The 15419-nt window shown below is 41.9% G+C and overlaps 1 protein-coding gene across 2 annotated transcripts in view; it reads right to left on the reverse strand.

Moving 5' to 3' along the window:
- Positions 1-15117, reverse strand: part of pde4cb (phosphodiesterase 4C, cAMP-specific b) — a 95788-nt gene extending 80671 nt beyond the window's left edge. The window contains exons 1-2 of one of the 2 annotated variants that reach the window (XM_047587793.1): positions 14790-15117; positions 5582-5632 (exon numbers count right to left, since the gene is read on the reverse strand). In XM_047587793.1, coding sequence (XP_047443749.1) covers positions 5582-5596 — 15 coding nt within the window. In that variant the 5' untranslated portion in view covers positions 5597-5632; positions 14790-15117. The remainder of the gene's footprint in view (positions 1-5581; positions 5633-14789) is intronic. The other variant, XM_047587798.1, reaches the window with a different exon arrangement.
- Positions 15118-15419: the final 302 nt, after the last annotated feature.

The raw sequence follows: 15419 nt of genomic DNA on the forward strand, positions 1-15419 counted from the left end.
CATTACAGCTCATGCAATAAAATACAAATACATTATAGTTTCAGAGCAAATGGTCACTCACTTGACCTGGTATGTATCAGTAGATGTTTTCTGTTTTATAAAAGCACCAAGGGAGGGGGGAGGAGCCAAGCCTAAGTTTTGTACGGACTGCTCACAGAAAATTCGATTTCCACTCTACAAAACACTCAGAAACCATTTCACTCGGAGAAATCAGGTCATCCACACATGCGACCTCTCTGTGATCTGACGTCTACCTGACCACACCTACTTTATTTGGCTTTTTTTGTGTATGTGTGTGGGTTCGTAAAACAGCTGTGGCCCTGTCAGACTTTGTGGTGCATCACACGGTTTTCCCCTGAAACGTTTGAAATGTCTGTGAAGGTTCTCAGAAAATCCAGGTCATCACATCCCCCTAAAAAAAGCTGAAAGCAAGAAGCTTCTTGAATGAAACGCATTTAGGAAACTATTAATCCAACTGCCCTTGCTTTTTCAGCCCCTTTAGTTTCTGTAAAAATGGCCTCAGACTACTGAGAAATCAGGTCGCATCACACACTTTAGAAGAACATAGTTATGATAGAGGTACGCACACAATTTTATTTAAACCATCGTGTCATATCGAGGCGCAATGAATGCAACACCCCGAGTGATCTCATGGGGTAAAGTATGTAAACAAAAGACAGACTGCGGCGCAACCACTTGTAAATCTACTGATCCGCGCTCCAGACTAAACACCCAGTGCTACAGCGTGAAAGTTTGAGAATAGACAGAAGAATATTTATGAAGTTTCTCTTCAAGTGTGTGATGCAACCAGATTTCAAACTTTAAACTTTAAATGGTCTGAATCCTATTTCCTGGTTATAGTGCTTATATATGCAAATCATCCTTGCATGTGCAGGACCTGTTTTTTTTATGTTGATAGGCAGAATATGAGGTTTCTCTAAGCTCCTTCTTATTTTCATAATGTTTAAAATAAACTGCTTTCCATTGAAAGTCGACCCTTTTTCTCCAGGGGCTGTGAACACCGCCTCCCAGCTTTGCATTCACTCCATGCACCTGGATGTGTTTACTAAAGCGAAACTTCACTTTTCACCTGACAGCAGCGCCATCCCGACTTGCTCGAACATGTTTGGTTTCTTTCCCGCGTTATCTCATTAGCTGACTGACACATACACGTCCCACCCATGTCGAGCAGAGAGGAAGCAGCTGCCTGTGTTGTCACCTGGCCCATCTCCCGCCACGCCATGCACAGGAAGTGAGAATGAGGTGGAGGCAGCGAGGTCGGTGTGACGAGGTGGAACAGCGCATTCTCAGCAGGCCTCTGCCTCTATAAAAGCGATGAGAGGACGGTGCTGTTCCTCACGACGTTTCCCCGTTAATCAAAGAGTGTGTAATGGCTAGGTGCTTATGAGTCATAAGCTCTCCCGAAGTGACTGTCATATGTTTGGCTCAGTGGGAATCAGACCCCAAACTTGGACTGTACTGTAAATGGCCCATCGCTGTCAATAAAGATTAAGCTGTGGTGAGAAATACGATCGATGCACAAATAAACTCAAATGGAATTTGTTTATGCTGAACTTTAAATCAGTTTCTGTGCCTCTTTTAGGATTTAATATGTCCCCACTGGATTATTGAATAACCACTGAGAAATAACAGGCTGCATGCAGTCGCAGTTTCTTCCAGTGTGAGAGTTGAAATAAAGGCACACACCTATAACTTATATGTTGGGGGTTGAAAACGCACAACCCACTGTCAGCGCCCACGTTTTTAGCTTGATTTAATTTGGACCGTGAAGAGAAAGATGTGGTCCAGATTTAAAGATCATTTTATCCAGATATCAATGGAGCCAGGAGGACAATGCCAAGGTTTACTCATGTAAACCTTACTCCTTAGTCTCATCATTTCTTCGCCAACATACTTGGGCCATTTTTCAGCGACTCTGCGGAGAACAGAGCAGCTACTTCTCCGAGATGAAGGGAAGCCAACTGAGGCAGGTTGGGCTTCTGAACAAGATGCCACCACTTCCAACTCAAAGGAGACAATGGGGCAGAACCGGAATAAGCTGGAGGCACTAAATATCCCTAGAAGCCGCAGAAGTAGGAGCAACAGAAATTGACTAGAGACAGTGACACCTGCTGACATGAGATTGATTTTTAAAAAAGCTCGTGGGGGATTTCCAGATTGATGTTTCAAGATTATCCATAAGCACAGAGCTGTATGTGATGACTTGTGGTTGCAGTGTGGACAAACGTCAAATCTCTAACGAAATGACGTGACCCTCTTTAATATGGGCGTGTGGTTTAAAGTGGCCTTTAAGACAAAAATGACTCACATTTAAAGCAATGCGCATATTTAACATAGGCAAGACGCAGGAAGACATTGTTTGCAGCTTTAAAATGTCTCAATATTTAGTTTGATGACTAACGTCATATTGAATAAATCCAGGAACTGCCTCTGATCTAATTTGCAGTGGGCAAATCCCATGTGATGCAGTTACAAGAGGTTCACACACCTACTGATTCACAGTGTATTCAAGGTTAGAAGTCTGAGTACAGGATTTAATCAAAATAAAAAACTTGTGGTTTGTTGATTAAACCAAAGAAAGGTCATCAATATATGAACATGTGTTTGTGACAGCTCAGTATAAATATGAATCTAGAGCATCTGGTAACCATTTTTTGTCTGAACTGGGACAGCTAATTTTTTTTTGAAGGAATTGCAATATGTCACTAAAATAATCAAAGCAGAACCATCCAGACTGTCTACAATCTGCTGCAACGTCTCTAGCAATACTTAATTTGTTTTATCTTGGGTGTGTGATCTGATCATTTGTTTTCACTAGTGACTTTACATCCCGGTCTCTCCATCTCTCAAGCTAATTTCTGCAAATTCGTGGAAGTTGCCCTCGAGTGCAGTCAATCAAAAGCTCTTGTGTCCAAAGACGGATCCTTGTAATTTGGCCGTGGACTCCTTCCAACAATGATTCTCCCCAAGATAAACACAGACAACGATGCTCTCAGCTCAGAGTAAATGACGGTGTTTCACTTCATTAGGGGAGCGGAGGGCTTAATATTAGATATTAATATTTAAGATCTGTGTGTTGTCAGCGAGGTTAATGGGCGATTTAGGCTCCTGTGTCATTTTGATGCCGTAGATATCGATAGGATTTTACTGATACCGATGTCTTTATCGACTCTGCTTATCAGTTCCCTTATCAGCAACTCCTGTGAATTTTTGGTCTAGATAAGGTAGGCGTTCGAGGCAATTTTATTGAGCTTCTAAACAAGATATAAGAGTTTGTGTAAGCAAACAAATGGGAAATTGTTCACTGGATCTTCACTAGCACTGCTCTGCTGAGACTTAGCTAGAGCTGTACTAGTTGAAAGATTGTTGAACACTTTTGTATTTAATCCCATGTGTCGTCGACAAATGTTGCACCTTTTTGACGGTGCTGCCGCCCTTGATTGAAATTACGGTGCTGCACAACTTGCACTGTTACAGTCCCTTCTAGTGAAGTGAAGCCGCTTTGGAGCATTTCAGCCTTTCTGCCATTTAAGCCTTTCGTTTTATGGCGGTTGGCAAAGTGAATCGATGAGGGGAATCGATAAGCATGAAGGCTAATGATATCGATGAATTAAAGAACCAGTTGGAACCGGTTCTTTAAAAGAACCGGTGATCGATGTTCATCCCCATAGCTGACACACACCTCGCCAGAAATGAAACTATGCACCATGGTGACGCAGACCGCAACAGCTGTGATTGGTCCGCTTTGCAGTAGTTGGTGTTTCCGCTTTAGTATTTCCGGCTGTTTCTCAAACTCTACAATTTTTGTACTGATTGTTTTGGATCAATAAAGACCCATCGAAGAAAGGTTAAGTGAGAAGCTTCAGAGATACAAACATTTGTATGATTCGGAGAAATTACGGCTAAAGTCTCAGTCGCCATCGTTGAAACTGAAGCAGGAAGTAGAAATGAAAATTAATCCGACTGGCGAAAAAAGACACAGCACCGGCTAGTGTATGAGCGGAGAGCCAGACTGACAAGCGCACAAGTATAAATGGCTCACACCGGCGTTTGGTTTCACCGTCTCTATCCTGCAGTGCTCTAAATGAGCCTTTACAACTTAAACCCATCCAATTATTTTTCCTCTAATGCCGTCTTCTCTGACACAAACAGACGCCCGGGTCAAAAGAAGCAACGCATAATCTCACTGATGAGTCTTTCTGCCATGTAATGAGGATATTCACAGTGTGGGTTAGTGTGCGTGAAGAGTGCTAAATGCAGCAGGTCAGACACGCCGCTGCTCTGAACACCGACCAACACGCGTCTCGAGTTTAACGCTACAGGTAGCCCACAGTCCACCGCGCTCCCATCTGCTACGTACAGCGCATACACACCCGTCCACTCTCTCACACAGGTGCACGCACACACGACGGAGCAATTATGCAATCACGGAGGGTGAGAGCATTTTATGGGGACACACTGAGCCTCCATGAACTCATGAGCACAATCAAAGCAGCTGTTGATTCTCTAAATGGGGAAATGAATACTAATCCATCGTGAAGCGCAAACCTTCCCGCTGTGCGTTCAAGAAGCCCACACAAGTCCAGGGAAGAGGGTCATTAGCATGGCTCCATAAATAGAGCGAGTTTCTAATCAAAGCTCTCTAATGGCCTCTACAGGTGTGTGAACTATGCTTAAGGCTGCAGGTAGAAAGCATCACGGCATGGATTTACATGTGTAGGGGTAAAACAGCGGGCGGGATGTCTTCTTCTGCTTTTTTAAGCCTCAAAGGATTTTGTAATAAAAATTTAAATATATATATATATGTTGTTAATCCTATAGTGTGAGAATATTAAACTCAATTAAGTTCACTTCTAAGTCATCATAGGGAACTATAGGTTGGGAAATTACAGTGTTATATAACCCAACAATTCCTCCTTAAGCTGTAATATGAAACAGAAAAATAAAAAAATAAATAAACAAATAAATTAAAAAGTTTTTCAACTGAAATGAAAGCCCCAAGGCCATATTTGTTGTGAAGAGGAGAATCTTGCAGCTCAACAAGGCAACATTACCGAAGACATGTTCACAGAGAGGCAAGTGTTTTGAAATTGGAGCTTTCTGTCTCGTACTTATGTCCATGGGAAACACAGTTATCGGTGTTTTCTTCCACGGTGGGAACAACACTGACTACAACAGCACCGATTTACGCTCACTTTCGGTCTGCAATAAGTGTATTAATATTCCTGTTGCCAGGTTTCCACATGGTACAAGACGTTTCACATATTTATAATACATTTACATCCTGTCCCAGTCCAGACTGGCTCAAGCTTCTGCATAAACACATTATTAGAAGACATTTTATGAAATGTTGATCAGTCAATCCGTGTGTGTGTGTGTGTGTGTGTGTGTGTGTGTGTGTCCCCAACCATCTTCTGGGTCTTTATTAACTATGAACACACCCCTAAAGATGAAGAGATGTGGTTGCAAGGCACCATGGTCAGAGTGAGGTTTGGAAAGCGTATATGTGTGTGTGTGCAAGTGTGTATGGGTAAAAAGTGAGGCCGTTTATCTTATTTACCTCAAGCCTAGACATTGATGCTGGTTAGTTGATGCAACGGCAAGACAGCAGCTGAAACAAAAAGAAAGAACAACAGACAGGTTGTGTTAAAGTGGCGTTCATCACTCACAGAAGCTGCTGAGCTTTTAAGAACAACGGATCCTGGCGACTTTCTGCAGATTTATGGCTTTAGAATCCAATTCCCCGCCCAAAAGCACAGTCACTTCAAACATTTACTTTGACTACATGAAATAAATATAGGAAGAATTAAAGTACAGAAGCTTTAATTAAATACGAATGAACTAGGACTCATCTATAAAGTATTCACATGACTCATCTCACCACCTGGTATTGCCATGTGGTGACGGAGCAGGGATCTACATGCATGCCAGAGACATCACAAAGGTTAAACCATCTTTCTAATCAGCTATAAAAGTAAATGACAAAACACTTTTATTACTCTGATGAACATATCTATTTATTCTCAAGCCTTTGCTCCGACACGGTGCTCGGTAGGATGTGCAAAGCATCCGGTATTTATATTTGTATTTGTTGGGGGGAAGAAGGTACTTGTATTAGAATAAAATTCAAAATAGGTGTAAAAATCTATTTTCTAATTTAGGATAAGTGTAAAAATAAGCATACTTTAATTAGCCATTATAATAATTATGGATGCATATGCAATATTGGTTGATGTTTTGCATTAAATGCAGCTAATAGAGGAGCAGAACATGACTGATGATGATGATTCGATGCTTGTGGGAGACAATAGGAGTGACTGTGGCTCAGTAGGTAGAGAGGTTTGATCCCCAGAATGTACCACATACCAAAGTGTCCTTCAGCAAGATACTGAAACTCTGTGACTGTAAAGCGCTTTGAGTATCGTAAAAAGTGCTATATAAAAACAAGACCACTTACCATTAGCTTCACCATTAGCAATAGACAATAGTCTGAATTACCGAGCTAACAAATGCTAACATGAGAGAACCTGACTGCAGACGTCTCAATGCTTATGTAACGTAACACAATAATCTCCTGGTCAAACTCCACTTCACAAAAGTTATTTGCTGCCTCCGCCATCCAGTTAAGGAAAAAAAAAAAAAAGGTATTCAACAAAACTAGTGATGCAGTTAAGTGGTGTTTCATCCAGTCAGAGCCTCCTCTGTTACCGAGTCGAGACTTTTCACCCTGAAGGACAGGATGTTCGTCCCATTCTCGAACACAAATAATTTTAAAACTATTTGTTTGAAGGAAGTATTCATAAAAAAACACATTATTTGTGTATTTCCTAATACCGTATTGGGGTTTGGCTCCACCCCTAGTGCTCAGCCCACGCAGGCTTATAGAAAGTACAAAGTGACTCTCAGTACTCCATATTCATTGCGTCCCTTGGGGGCGTCACACATCAGGAGAACGGTCAGCCGTTTTCTGTCACCGGGCCACTGTGGTCCTGGTAAATATATCCCACACCACCGTCAGCAGCTCTGCAACCAGTTCAGCATGAAATGACGAGGGATTGAGTCGTTGAGGCAAATCTCTGTAATTGACAGTTGTGCTTGCAGAGCCAGCGCACAAACACAAACCTTTGCACGGCTCAGTGTTTCTTATGGTAGATTTTGAGATACTGACTCAGGAAATGACAGTGTAGATAATTCATCAAACAGAAAGCTCTGCGAGATTCTCTTTATACTTTGCTTTGTTTTTTGTTGTGACGACCCAAAATTGCTGCCAAGCTCCCTCACAGACAGCACCATCAGTCATACACGCATAGTTAAAGCAAGTAAGTTCCCCCAGAGATGGATCTTAATCAACCAAAGATATGCAATATAGAACAACTGTCAACATATTTTAGCATCTGGTGTCAGACGAACTAAAATTCGAAGGCCAAGATCATTACATTGGTAAAGTTTCTACTGTGGTGAAAATCTATGAATTTATGAAATACAATCTGCATTCAAAAAACCCACTGTCAAACTCTGTTAAACTTTCGAACAAAGTGTCAGGCCAAAGATGAATTAACCCTAATGACTTTGCAAATGTATCCCTGAAACCTCCTGAGAGCTCCTGCAGCCACAAGTCTCTTCTTTCCTTCTTCATGTCGATTTAGCTCTCATTAGATTATTAATCTGCTGTCCAGCTTTGATTTTATTGCTGTCATTTACAAGTTGCCGTGGCTCCGGGGGACAGGACGTGGAACCAGGGAATTTGTGTGTGAGAGGTTGGCGTGGCCTGGTGTAATCCCTGCAGTTAGTCAGAGAAGATCATGGATTATTAAACGTCCCTTTAGGTCACGAAAGTCAATGTAATCTGCCAGTGGAGAAAAAAAATATATATGGACATTAAAATTCCATAAAAATAATGTTCAGAGCATAAAACAGAACGATTCCTGCCTCAGTGAGAGCAGACACTCACGAGGAGAAATATCCAGTTAAGAAAGAAGTTGAAGATAAATGTGATTATGTGATTAGGACAAAAAGAGTCTGGTCACATTTTTACCCTGCCCTCAGCACTGAAACTGCCCAATACCTCGCCTAAAAACACCGTGCATGCCTGAACTCTTCATCCTTACAAACCAAATCTCCAACATGTTTCCTTGTTGTATTCAGCTGCTTTCATCACATACTGAAGGATTCAGTTTTTCGATTTTATCAAAACCAATGATTGTTTCCTTACAACATTTCGATAAATCCTTCCTTCCTCTTCCTGCTGCTTCTTTAACCAAACTTGGTGAGTCTCCACAGACAAGCAGCTTGTGTTCCTCACCGAAACCCGACAGTAAACAACACCCGCTGTTTAACGTGCTGGAAGCCCATCCCGGAGTGCACATTTGTATATCTGAGATATTGAATTACCCATTAGATTAAACCCAAACATTAGAAGAATGGGATGTTTTCATGTGCACGATAATGACGTCCAGATGATTAACCGTAAATCTAAACGGGGAAGTCTTTCATGACGCCTGTCGTGAGGTCAGAGATTTGGGTTTGCACAGACAACAGTGCTATAGTTGTATCTGTAATTCAATTTCAGCTTAACTAGAGGAAACACAACACGCCGCAAGGCCCCAGGACATTCATTTAGTCGTTCTGATGTGTTGTAGTAGTGATGAAGTTACTGGACACCAAATTTCCCTCAGATGTCTCTGAGACGTCACAATGGGAAACACACAGGTGTGAACAATAAAAACAGAGAAAACAGAGCTGTGTCTTTAGTCAGTTTTAGTCAGTTTTAGTCAGCTGCGTTCCATTTGTACTCAGAAGTCGGAATGTCAGAGTTCCGGGTCGAAACTTTCCACTGGGACGTCGCCCTGAAGTCGGACTTTCTACTCAGAAAGTCGTACAATCCTCACCCCCCAAGCTAGGCTACCAAGATGGCCGCCCCACGCGTAAACAGTATTTAGAAGCTCCTGTAATATTCAGTTTATTAGCTCTTCTGATTAGTTTTTGTTGCATTAAATCAGTCGTATAGACACTATTTTTCCTCATAGATGTGTTGAAACAGTGTAATTTAAGCTTTTCGTGTGTTGTATAGGAACTACAAGCTCATGTTGCGCTAACAATAGCTAAAAGCTATAGCCTGGTAAACACCAAAACAGAGCCAAACACCACCGTGGCAAACTGTGATTAATAGTGTATTTTTTCTACATTTAAATTATACAAAACTTTTGAATATTTTAATAAATTTCTGCCTCGTGTGGTAGATTTCATCACTGTAAATAATTCAAGTAAAAAACTCTGGAGTTGGCTCAAGTTATCTGTTCAATTTACAATTTGTGTAAATTAGTTATAACAATATAATTATATAATCAGTTAATATCAAGATTTTTTTTTTCAAAAAAACTTTAATTTGACTCTGAAGAGCTTTCATGTTTCAAGTTTCCCGACTTCTGTAACTGGAACGGCGATAACTCAGGTGTGACGTTCTCAGTGGTAAAGGGAACGCACCAGTAGATATGCAAAAATACTGAAGTACATACGAGACGTTGTTATCGTTGCTCTGGATAAAATGTCAAATGCAAGATGTGGTCAGACATTTAAAAAAATAAATAAATAAATTTTTTAAATTTGTGCAGAAATTATGCATCAACAATCAATAAATGGTGAATTTATTTGAGCTTGCAGACTGCGCAAATGTGGTGGTCATTATCTTTCATTTGTGGTTTTTCTTGCAAGTCTGGTTTCAAGTTTCAACATCTGTGCAAAAACAAACTTGGAAAGTTTTAAGGTTCTCACTGAAAAGTTTTAATGTTCACATTCTCATATCATCGGCTTTTTCATCGGCCGCACTCGTCACACTAGACCGATGACTCAACTGGGAGGGTTGTCCACCCGAGCTGTAGACGTGCTCCGAGGGTGAGTCACTTGACAAGGTCTTTGGGGAAACGAATGTTGAGTTTTACTTTCAGAAAAAGGAAGACCCAAAATAGCTGCTTCCGTGACAAGCACAAATGTCTGCAGTGGAAAAAGGTCTTGAATTGAAATGTGAGTTAAAAGACCAGATGATTTCAACAGAGGTGTGTTCACTCGTAATTGTGCTTTATGATTCCTTCCTTTTAAATCTTTTGAGACTCGCCGTAATGCCGTCCTTCCTTCCTTTCCTTTAGCCTCTATGTCAATCGGGGAGGGAGATGTGCTCCGAGTCTGAGTCAGTTAACACTGTTTAAGGGGCAAAATGAATGAGGCCCTTACTTTCAGATCATGGAGGGACTCAAAATAACACTAAAGATAATTGCTTCCACTATATAGCTCCACATCAAACTGTTGAGACAAGGACGTTAACTGAAATATCACAGTTAGAAGATTAAAGGACTTTGACAGAAGTTTGTTCACTTCTAGTTGTATACATCCTCGTGTTTAAATCTTTTGAGACTTGCTATAATGGCGTGTTGAACTGACTGAAAACCCTCTTCGCCCCTGCAACGCTCCACTACAGACTGCCTGAGCTCTTTTGATCAGAGCTCAGGCAGTCTCTGCTCTCAGGCAGCGTCAGCCACGCTGCAGAAAACAGCACTTTGAAAATCTGGCCCGTTTCCTCTAAGGCAATCGATCACATCTTCAAATAATGACAGCCTTTTCTCTGACGTGAGCTGACGTTTAGCTCCGAGGATAACGAGTTTCTCAGGAGTTTTCCAACGAAAGCTAAAGAGTCCTTATCAGGTCCTTATCCTTATCGTTGAGGACTTTTTTTGTTCCCTTCAGATGTAAACTCCTCAAAAGCTACTTCACATGTTGTTGCACGCACGCCGGTGTTGTGCATGCTGGTCCCATCATTAATGTTGTTAGTTACGCGACTGATTTCCTGCAACGGTGAGGAAAGCCCACTCGTGGGCATAATTGGGGTAATTGGCGAGCTTTCAGACACTAACAAGTGGCTAATTAGAGCTTCATTAGAGGTAGGCGCATCAGGAAGGTCAGCCACTAAACACTTGACAATGAACACGCCGAAGAGTGCTCCTGTTGTTCATTGTGTGTGTCTACGGACATGAAAATGTGTAATTAATTAAAGAGTTCGATACATTTTGTTGTTGTGTTTTTTTCTTTTTTTGCAGTGGCTTGCAACATGTTGAACTATTATATACCTCTTAAGTTCCTGTGTGTGTGCTTGCTCAGGCAAGTTTGTAATGATTAACTATCTGGGCAGCGGTGTCCTCCCTATGGTTTCCAATCAGCCGCCATAAAGTGATCGCCCAGAGCGTCTTGTCTGATGCCGCAGCTGAGGTGACGCACGGCAGATAGCCTTGTTAAGATCGAGGCTGATAAGGAAGGCCAGCATCGGGTTTGAGCCGCGTTCAAGAGCTTTACTACAACACCAAACATACGCAGAGAGAAAATGTATTTCACAGCTTTTTGCACACACACACTCACACACCTTTTTGAATCCTGACTTTTGCTTCAGAAAAGTGTTGCCTTTAGAGGAATAGTTTTTTTTTTTTTTTGCAAGATTGTTGCCAGGCGATCACCTTTTTTGTGAGTTTTAGAGGCATAATGGTTCCCCTTGTTTGCAGTTTTTCAGCTAAGCTAAGCTAACTGGTTGTTGCATGTAGCTTCATACTGGTAACATTTCCAAGCTATCTAACAGTTTGTTTATTGGGTTTATGGCGTAGGGTCTGGAGCTACGTTGTAACTACGCCCTAGAAGGGATGCACAACTGCAAGTTTTCAAGTTTTCTTGAAAGAGTCAGCAGTTGACCACATCAGATTCATGCAGGCACCGCTTCCTCATAAAAACCCATAAGTGAAACAACAACTTGTTATGAAGCTATGAATGTATTACAAGGTCAAACAACCAGCTTAGCTCAATAACTAGCTACCGATGTGTTCTTTCTGTTCAATTCATATTAAATATCAAAACTAACAAACAGTAAAGTGTATTTCAGAAGAACACAATTGGACATATTTAGTTAAGATTAGACAGACCTGGACTCTACATATTTATATCACAACTGAGCGCACACAGTCCTGAACATTATCCACTGATTTTCCACTTTCCATCTACCAGCATGCAGCTGCAGCGCAATCGTCTCACTGCCAAATTCTTTGTCATGGTTCCTGCCACGCTTCCTCTCGCTATCTGCTTTTCTCTCACCCTGTCCATCGCTGCGTTGAAATCACCAGCTAATAAGCTTGTGGTTAGGACGTGGGAAGTTGTGTATAAATCATGAGGCAAATTTCCACGTACGAGGCGCTGGATGTTTGTGCGTCTACAGCTGTGTCTGTTTCTCCTGCTCTTGGTCGGGCCTGTGGCCGGCACACCTGAGGCCCATCAACTTGCCACATCGCGCAGAACTTTAAACACAGATCGGTGGAGAAATGTTTCACATATTCAAACATTTCATCAGTTTGTTGATAAAACACCTCTGATCCTTTATTAATCCTCACTCTGTTCTTTTGTGTCCAATCTCCCCGTGTGCTCCGCCAGTCCTCAATCAGTTCCCTCCAACTTAAATAAACCTCCTGGACCTTTCCCCTGAGTCTGCTTTTCTGCTGTATCCACACTGTGGAGCACATAAATTTAACAATCTGTCCTGCATGCATGTTCTCTTATTAGCAGAGAGTGTGACCTGGCAGTTGCGCCGGGAGCGCTTTAGGCCAACAAAGAAAATCTTGTTTTGGGGCCGTGAAGGTCGGCCCTCTTTACAACCAACATTTAAAACTTCCAGTCTGTCCAGTTGTTACACCACCACCACCACCCCTTCCTCCAGACACACGCACGCAGTCAAGTTTCCATTACTTCAGCGAACATTACGCCGACTTCAATTTCCTGAAGATTTAACCAAGTCTTCAAAATGAGAATTTGTTCATTTATGTGACAAACACTTGCTTTTTGTCTCCAAGACTGAAATGAACGTGCGCACTTTCAAACAGGTTCAGTTCCATCCAACTTTCAGAACAGTAGTGATACTACGCCGAAATAAAGGCTGCTGACTGATCGAGTATGTATCTGAGTCATCTCTCAATGAAGAACTTGCTGTTGTGTTTTTCTGTTTTTTTCTTTCAAAGCCTTCTCTTCTTCTCACCAGTAATTTCCGAGGAAGCGAGAAGACAAATACCATTTTCCTGTCAAATTAGCAGTGAGTCACGCAGACAGACAAAAGCAGATTTTGGCGTCAGCTCTGCAAATGTTTGCAGATCAAACAGCCTCAGATGGTGATGGATGAAGGACCAGGAAGCGGCTCAGCTCGCAGGAGCAGGTCGCCATCTAATGGGCGCTTAGAGTACGGCCGGGCTGCATTAATCAGTGTTTCTCGTCGAAGTGATGACACTGAGGAATTCTTAAAGTTTCCCAGGGCTGAGAGACAGGTCCGACCGAACCCCTCTGACCCAGGAAACTGCTGGAGACTCAGTGTGCGGAGGGAAGCTCTTTAGGCACAATGAAAAACAAAGTGTCACATATCTCGCTGTGGAAACCTTATAGCTGGATGGATGGAGGTCGTATATAATTACTGCTGATCCAACGAAACTGGAAGGTTCTCACAAGAACAGCTGACATGATCTCAACAGTGGTTTAATAATGGTGCGTTATAGTACTGATTTAAGATGTTTTTTTTTTTTTTTTAAAAAATAAATCACAGCATGAAGGTGAACTCATAAAAAGACTAATTCTGTATGTGAAATCAAAAAAAAAAAAAACTCATTTATGAGAAAGCAAATCTGATTTCACATAAGCGTGGCCTTTTTCCTGCAAAAAAAGTTTTAAGCACCTGAACCCCACCTTACCCGGACGGCACGCCAAAGGAAATCAAAGTCAAAGTGGTTGACAGAAAGGGAACAAATCTTGTACAGCACATAAAACTCAATTCACAAACTAGACTAATACCCTACCCAATGGGAGCTGAGCGGGAGAACTGGCAAACAAAAAAGGGGAAGCATGCTGAAACATGAATTCAGACACATGTGGTTTTTCTCATTACTCATATTTTGCTTAACTAGTCCGTGTGAGAAAGAGAGAAAGAAAGAAAGAAAGAAAGAACGAGAGAGAGAGAAAGAAAGAAAGAAAGGTAAAGAATGGAAAGGATGACTGATTGCATAAGATGAGGTTTTAGCCAAATGTTACAAACGTCGAAGCATGAAGAGTCTCTGACTGTCTGTGTGGGGGTAATAGAGACAGAACGAAGGAAGCAGATATGGAGGAAGGAAGGAGATAAAGGCAGGAGGAGGGAGCGCATAAATATTTTGGGGAAATACATTCCACGTTGGTTTGCTCATGGAAGTGAATTATTCCAATAGTTCAACAGAGACAACGGCTGCTTACATTGCAACACAATGCAATTCAAGTGTGGCTAGAAACAAACCCACTGACACAAACGGAATACACTGATCCTCTGATTATAAACACTGGAGCATATTATACAAATATTATAGCAGGGCGAGTCCATGTAGGAGAAGGAGTAACATGAGACGGTTATACAATGGGGGACCTCAACATAAATATTTCGTGTTTTTACTGAGAATCGGGAGAATATTTGAGAAAACATACAGTGAAGGTGGAGAAACAATCCACTGAAGCAGCTGTAGTGATAAGGCATTCAATTAAAAAAATAAAAATAAAAAAAATAACACCAGTTAAATAAGAAGCTCCTACTACCCCAATGATGCAAAGATATCTGTACATCCTTTTCTGAATTTTTCTGAAGCAAGCGCAAAGCTTTTGTGCAAACAAGGAGCTGCATCTGCCGTCGCATCACAGTTTGAAGTGTGGATGTGAATCTCAAAGCGTCACTTTTGACTCACCTCAGCGACAGAGGCCGTCTCCTGTCCTCTCCTGTCCCGTCCTCTCCTCTCGGGGTGTCTCCTCTCACAGAAACCGCCTCTGAATTGTGTCTGTCAGGTAACGCTGCTGCACTTATCGCCGAGCTCCATTTTTTTATTGCTGCACTTTAGTTTCTGACTTAGACTTCAAACTCTGCAACACGCAGCGCTGCGTGCCCGGCCGTCACCGTGACGTTGGCAGCCGATCACATGACAGGAAGTGCCGCCGCGGGACGTAAACAACTTTACTACGGCGACCACGAGGTCTGCTCCAGCCTGCTCCAGCCTCCTGCCCTTGTCTGAACATTGGCCTGGCTGGACACAAACAGCAACGGACTTGACGCACGCCTACAATTCTGTTTGTTTATTAGCTTATCAGTCATTTGTTTAGGTCATACAAGCTTATCAGTTGATAGCCTACTTATGCCGCCTTATCTCCCTGTATGTTTTTCAGAATGACCCACCTCCCTTGACCTATTTTAATGACGCCACCATGCAAATGGCATGAAAGTTTTAAAAGCACGGGCCACCCAACGTTTCAGATCATTTTCACGTACTATAATAGCAGAACTATCTCCATCAATCTAAACTGATAAATAAAGGGAGAGGTTC

This window comes from Mugil cephalus, chromosome 6 (genome assembly GCF_022458985.1).
Source record: "Mugil cephalus isolate CIBA_MC_2020 chromosome 6, CIBA_Mcephalus_1.1, whole genome shotgun sequence".
Taxonomy (NCBI): Eukaryota; Metazoa; Chordata; class Actinopteri; order Mugiliformes; family Mugilidae; genus Mugil; species Mugil cephalus.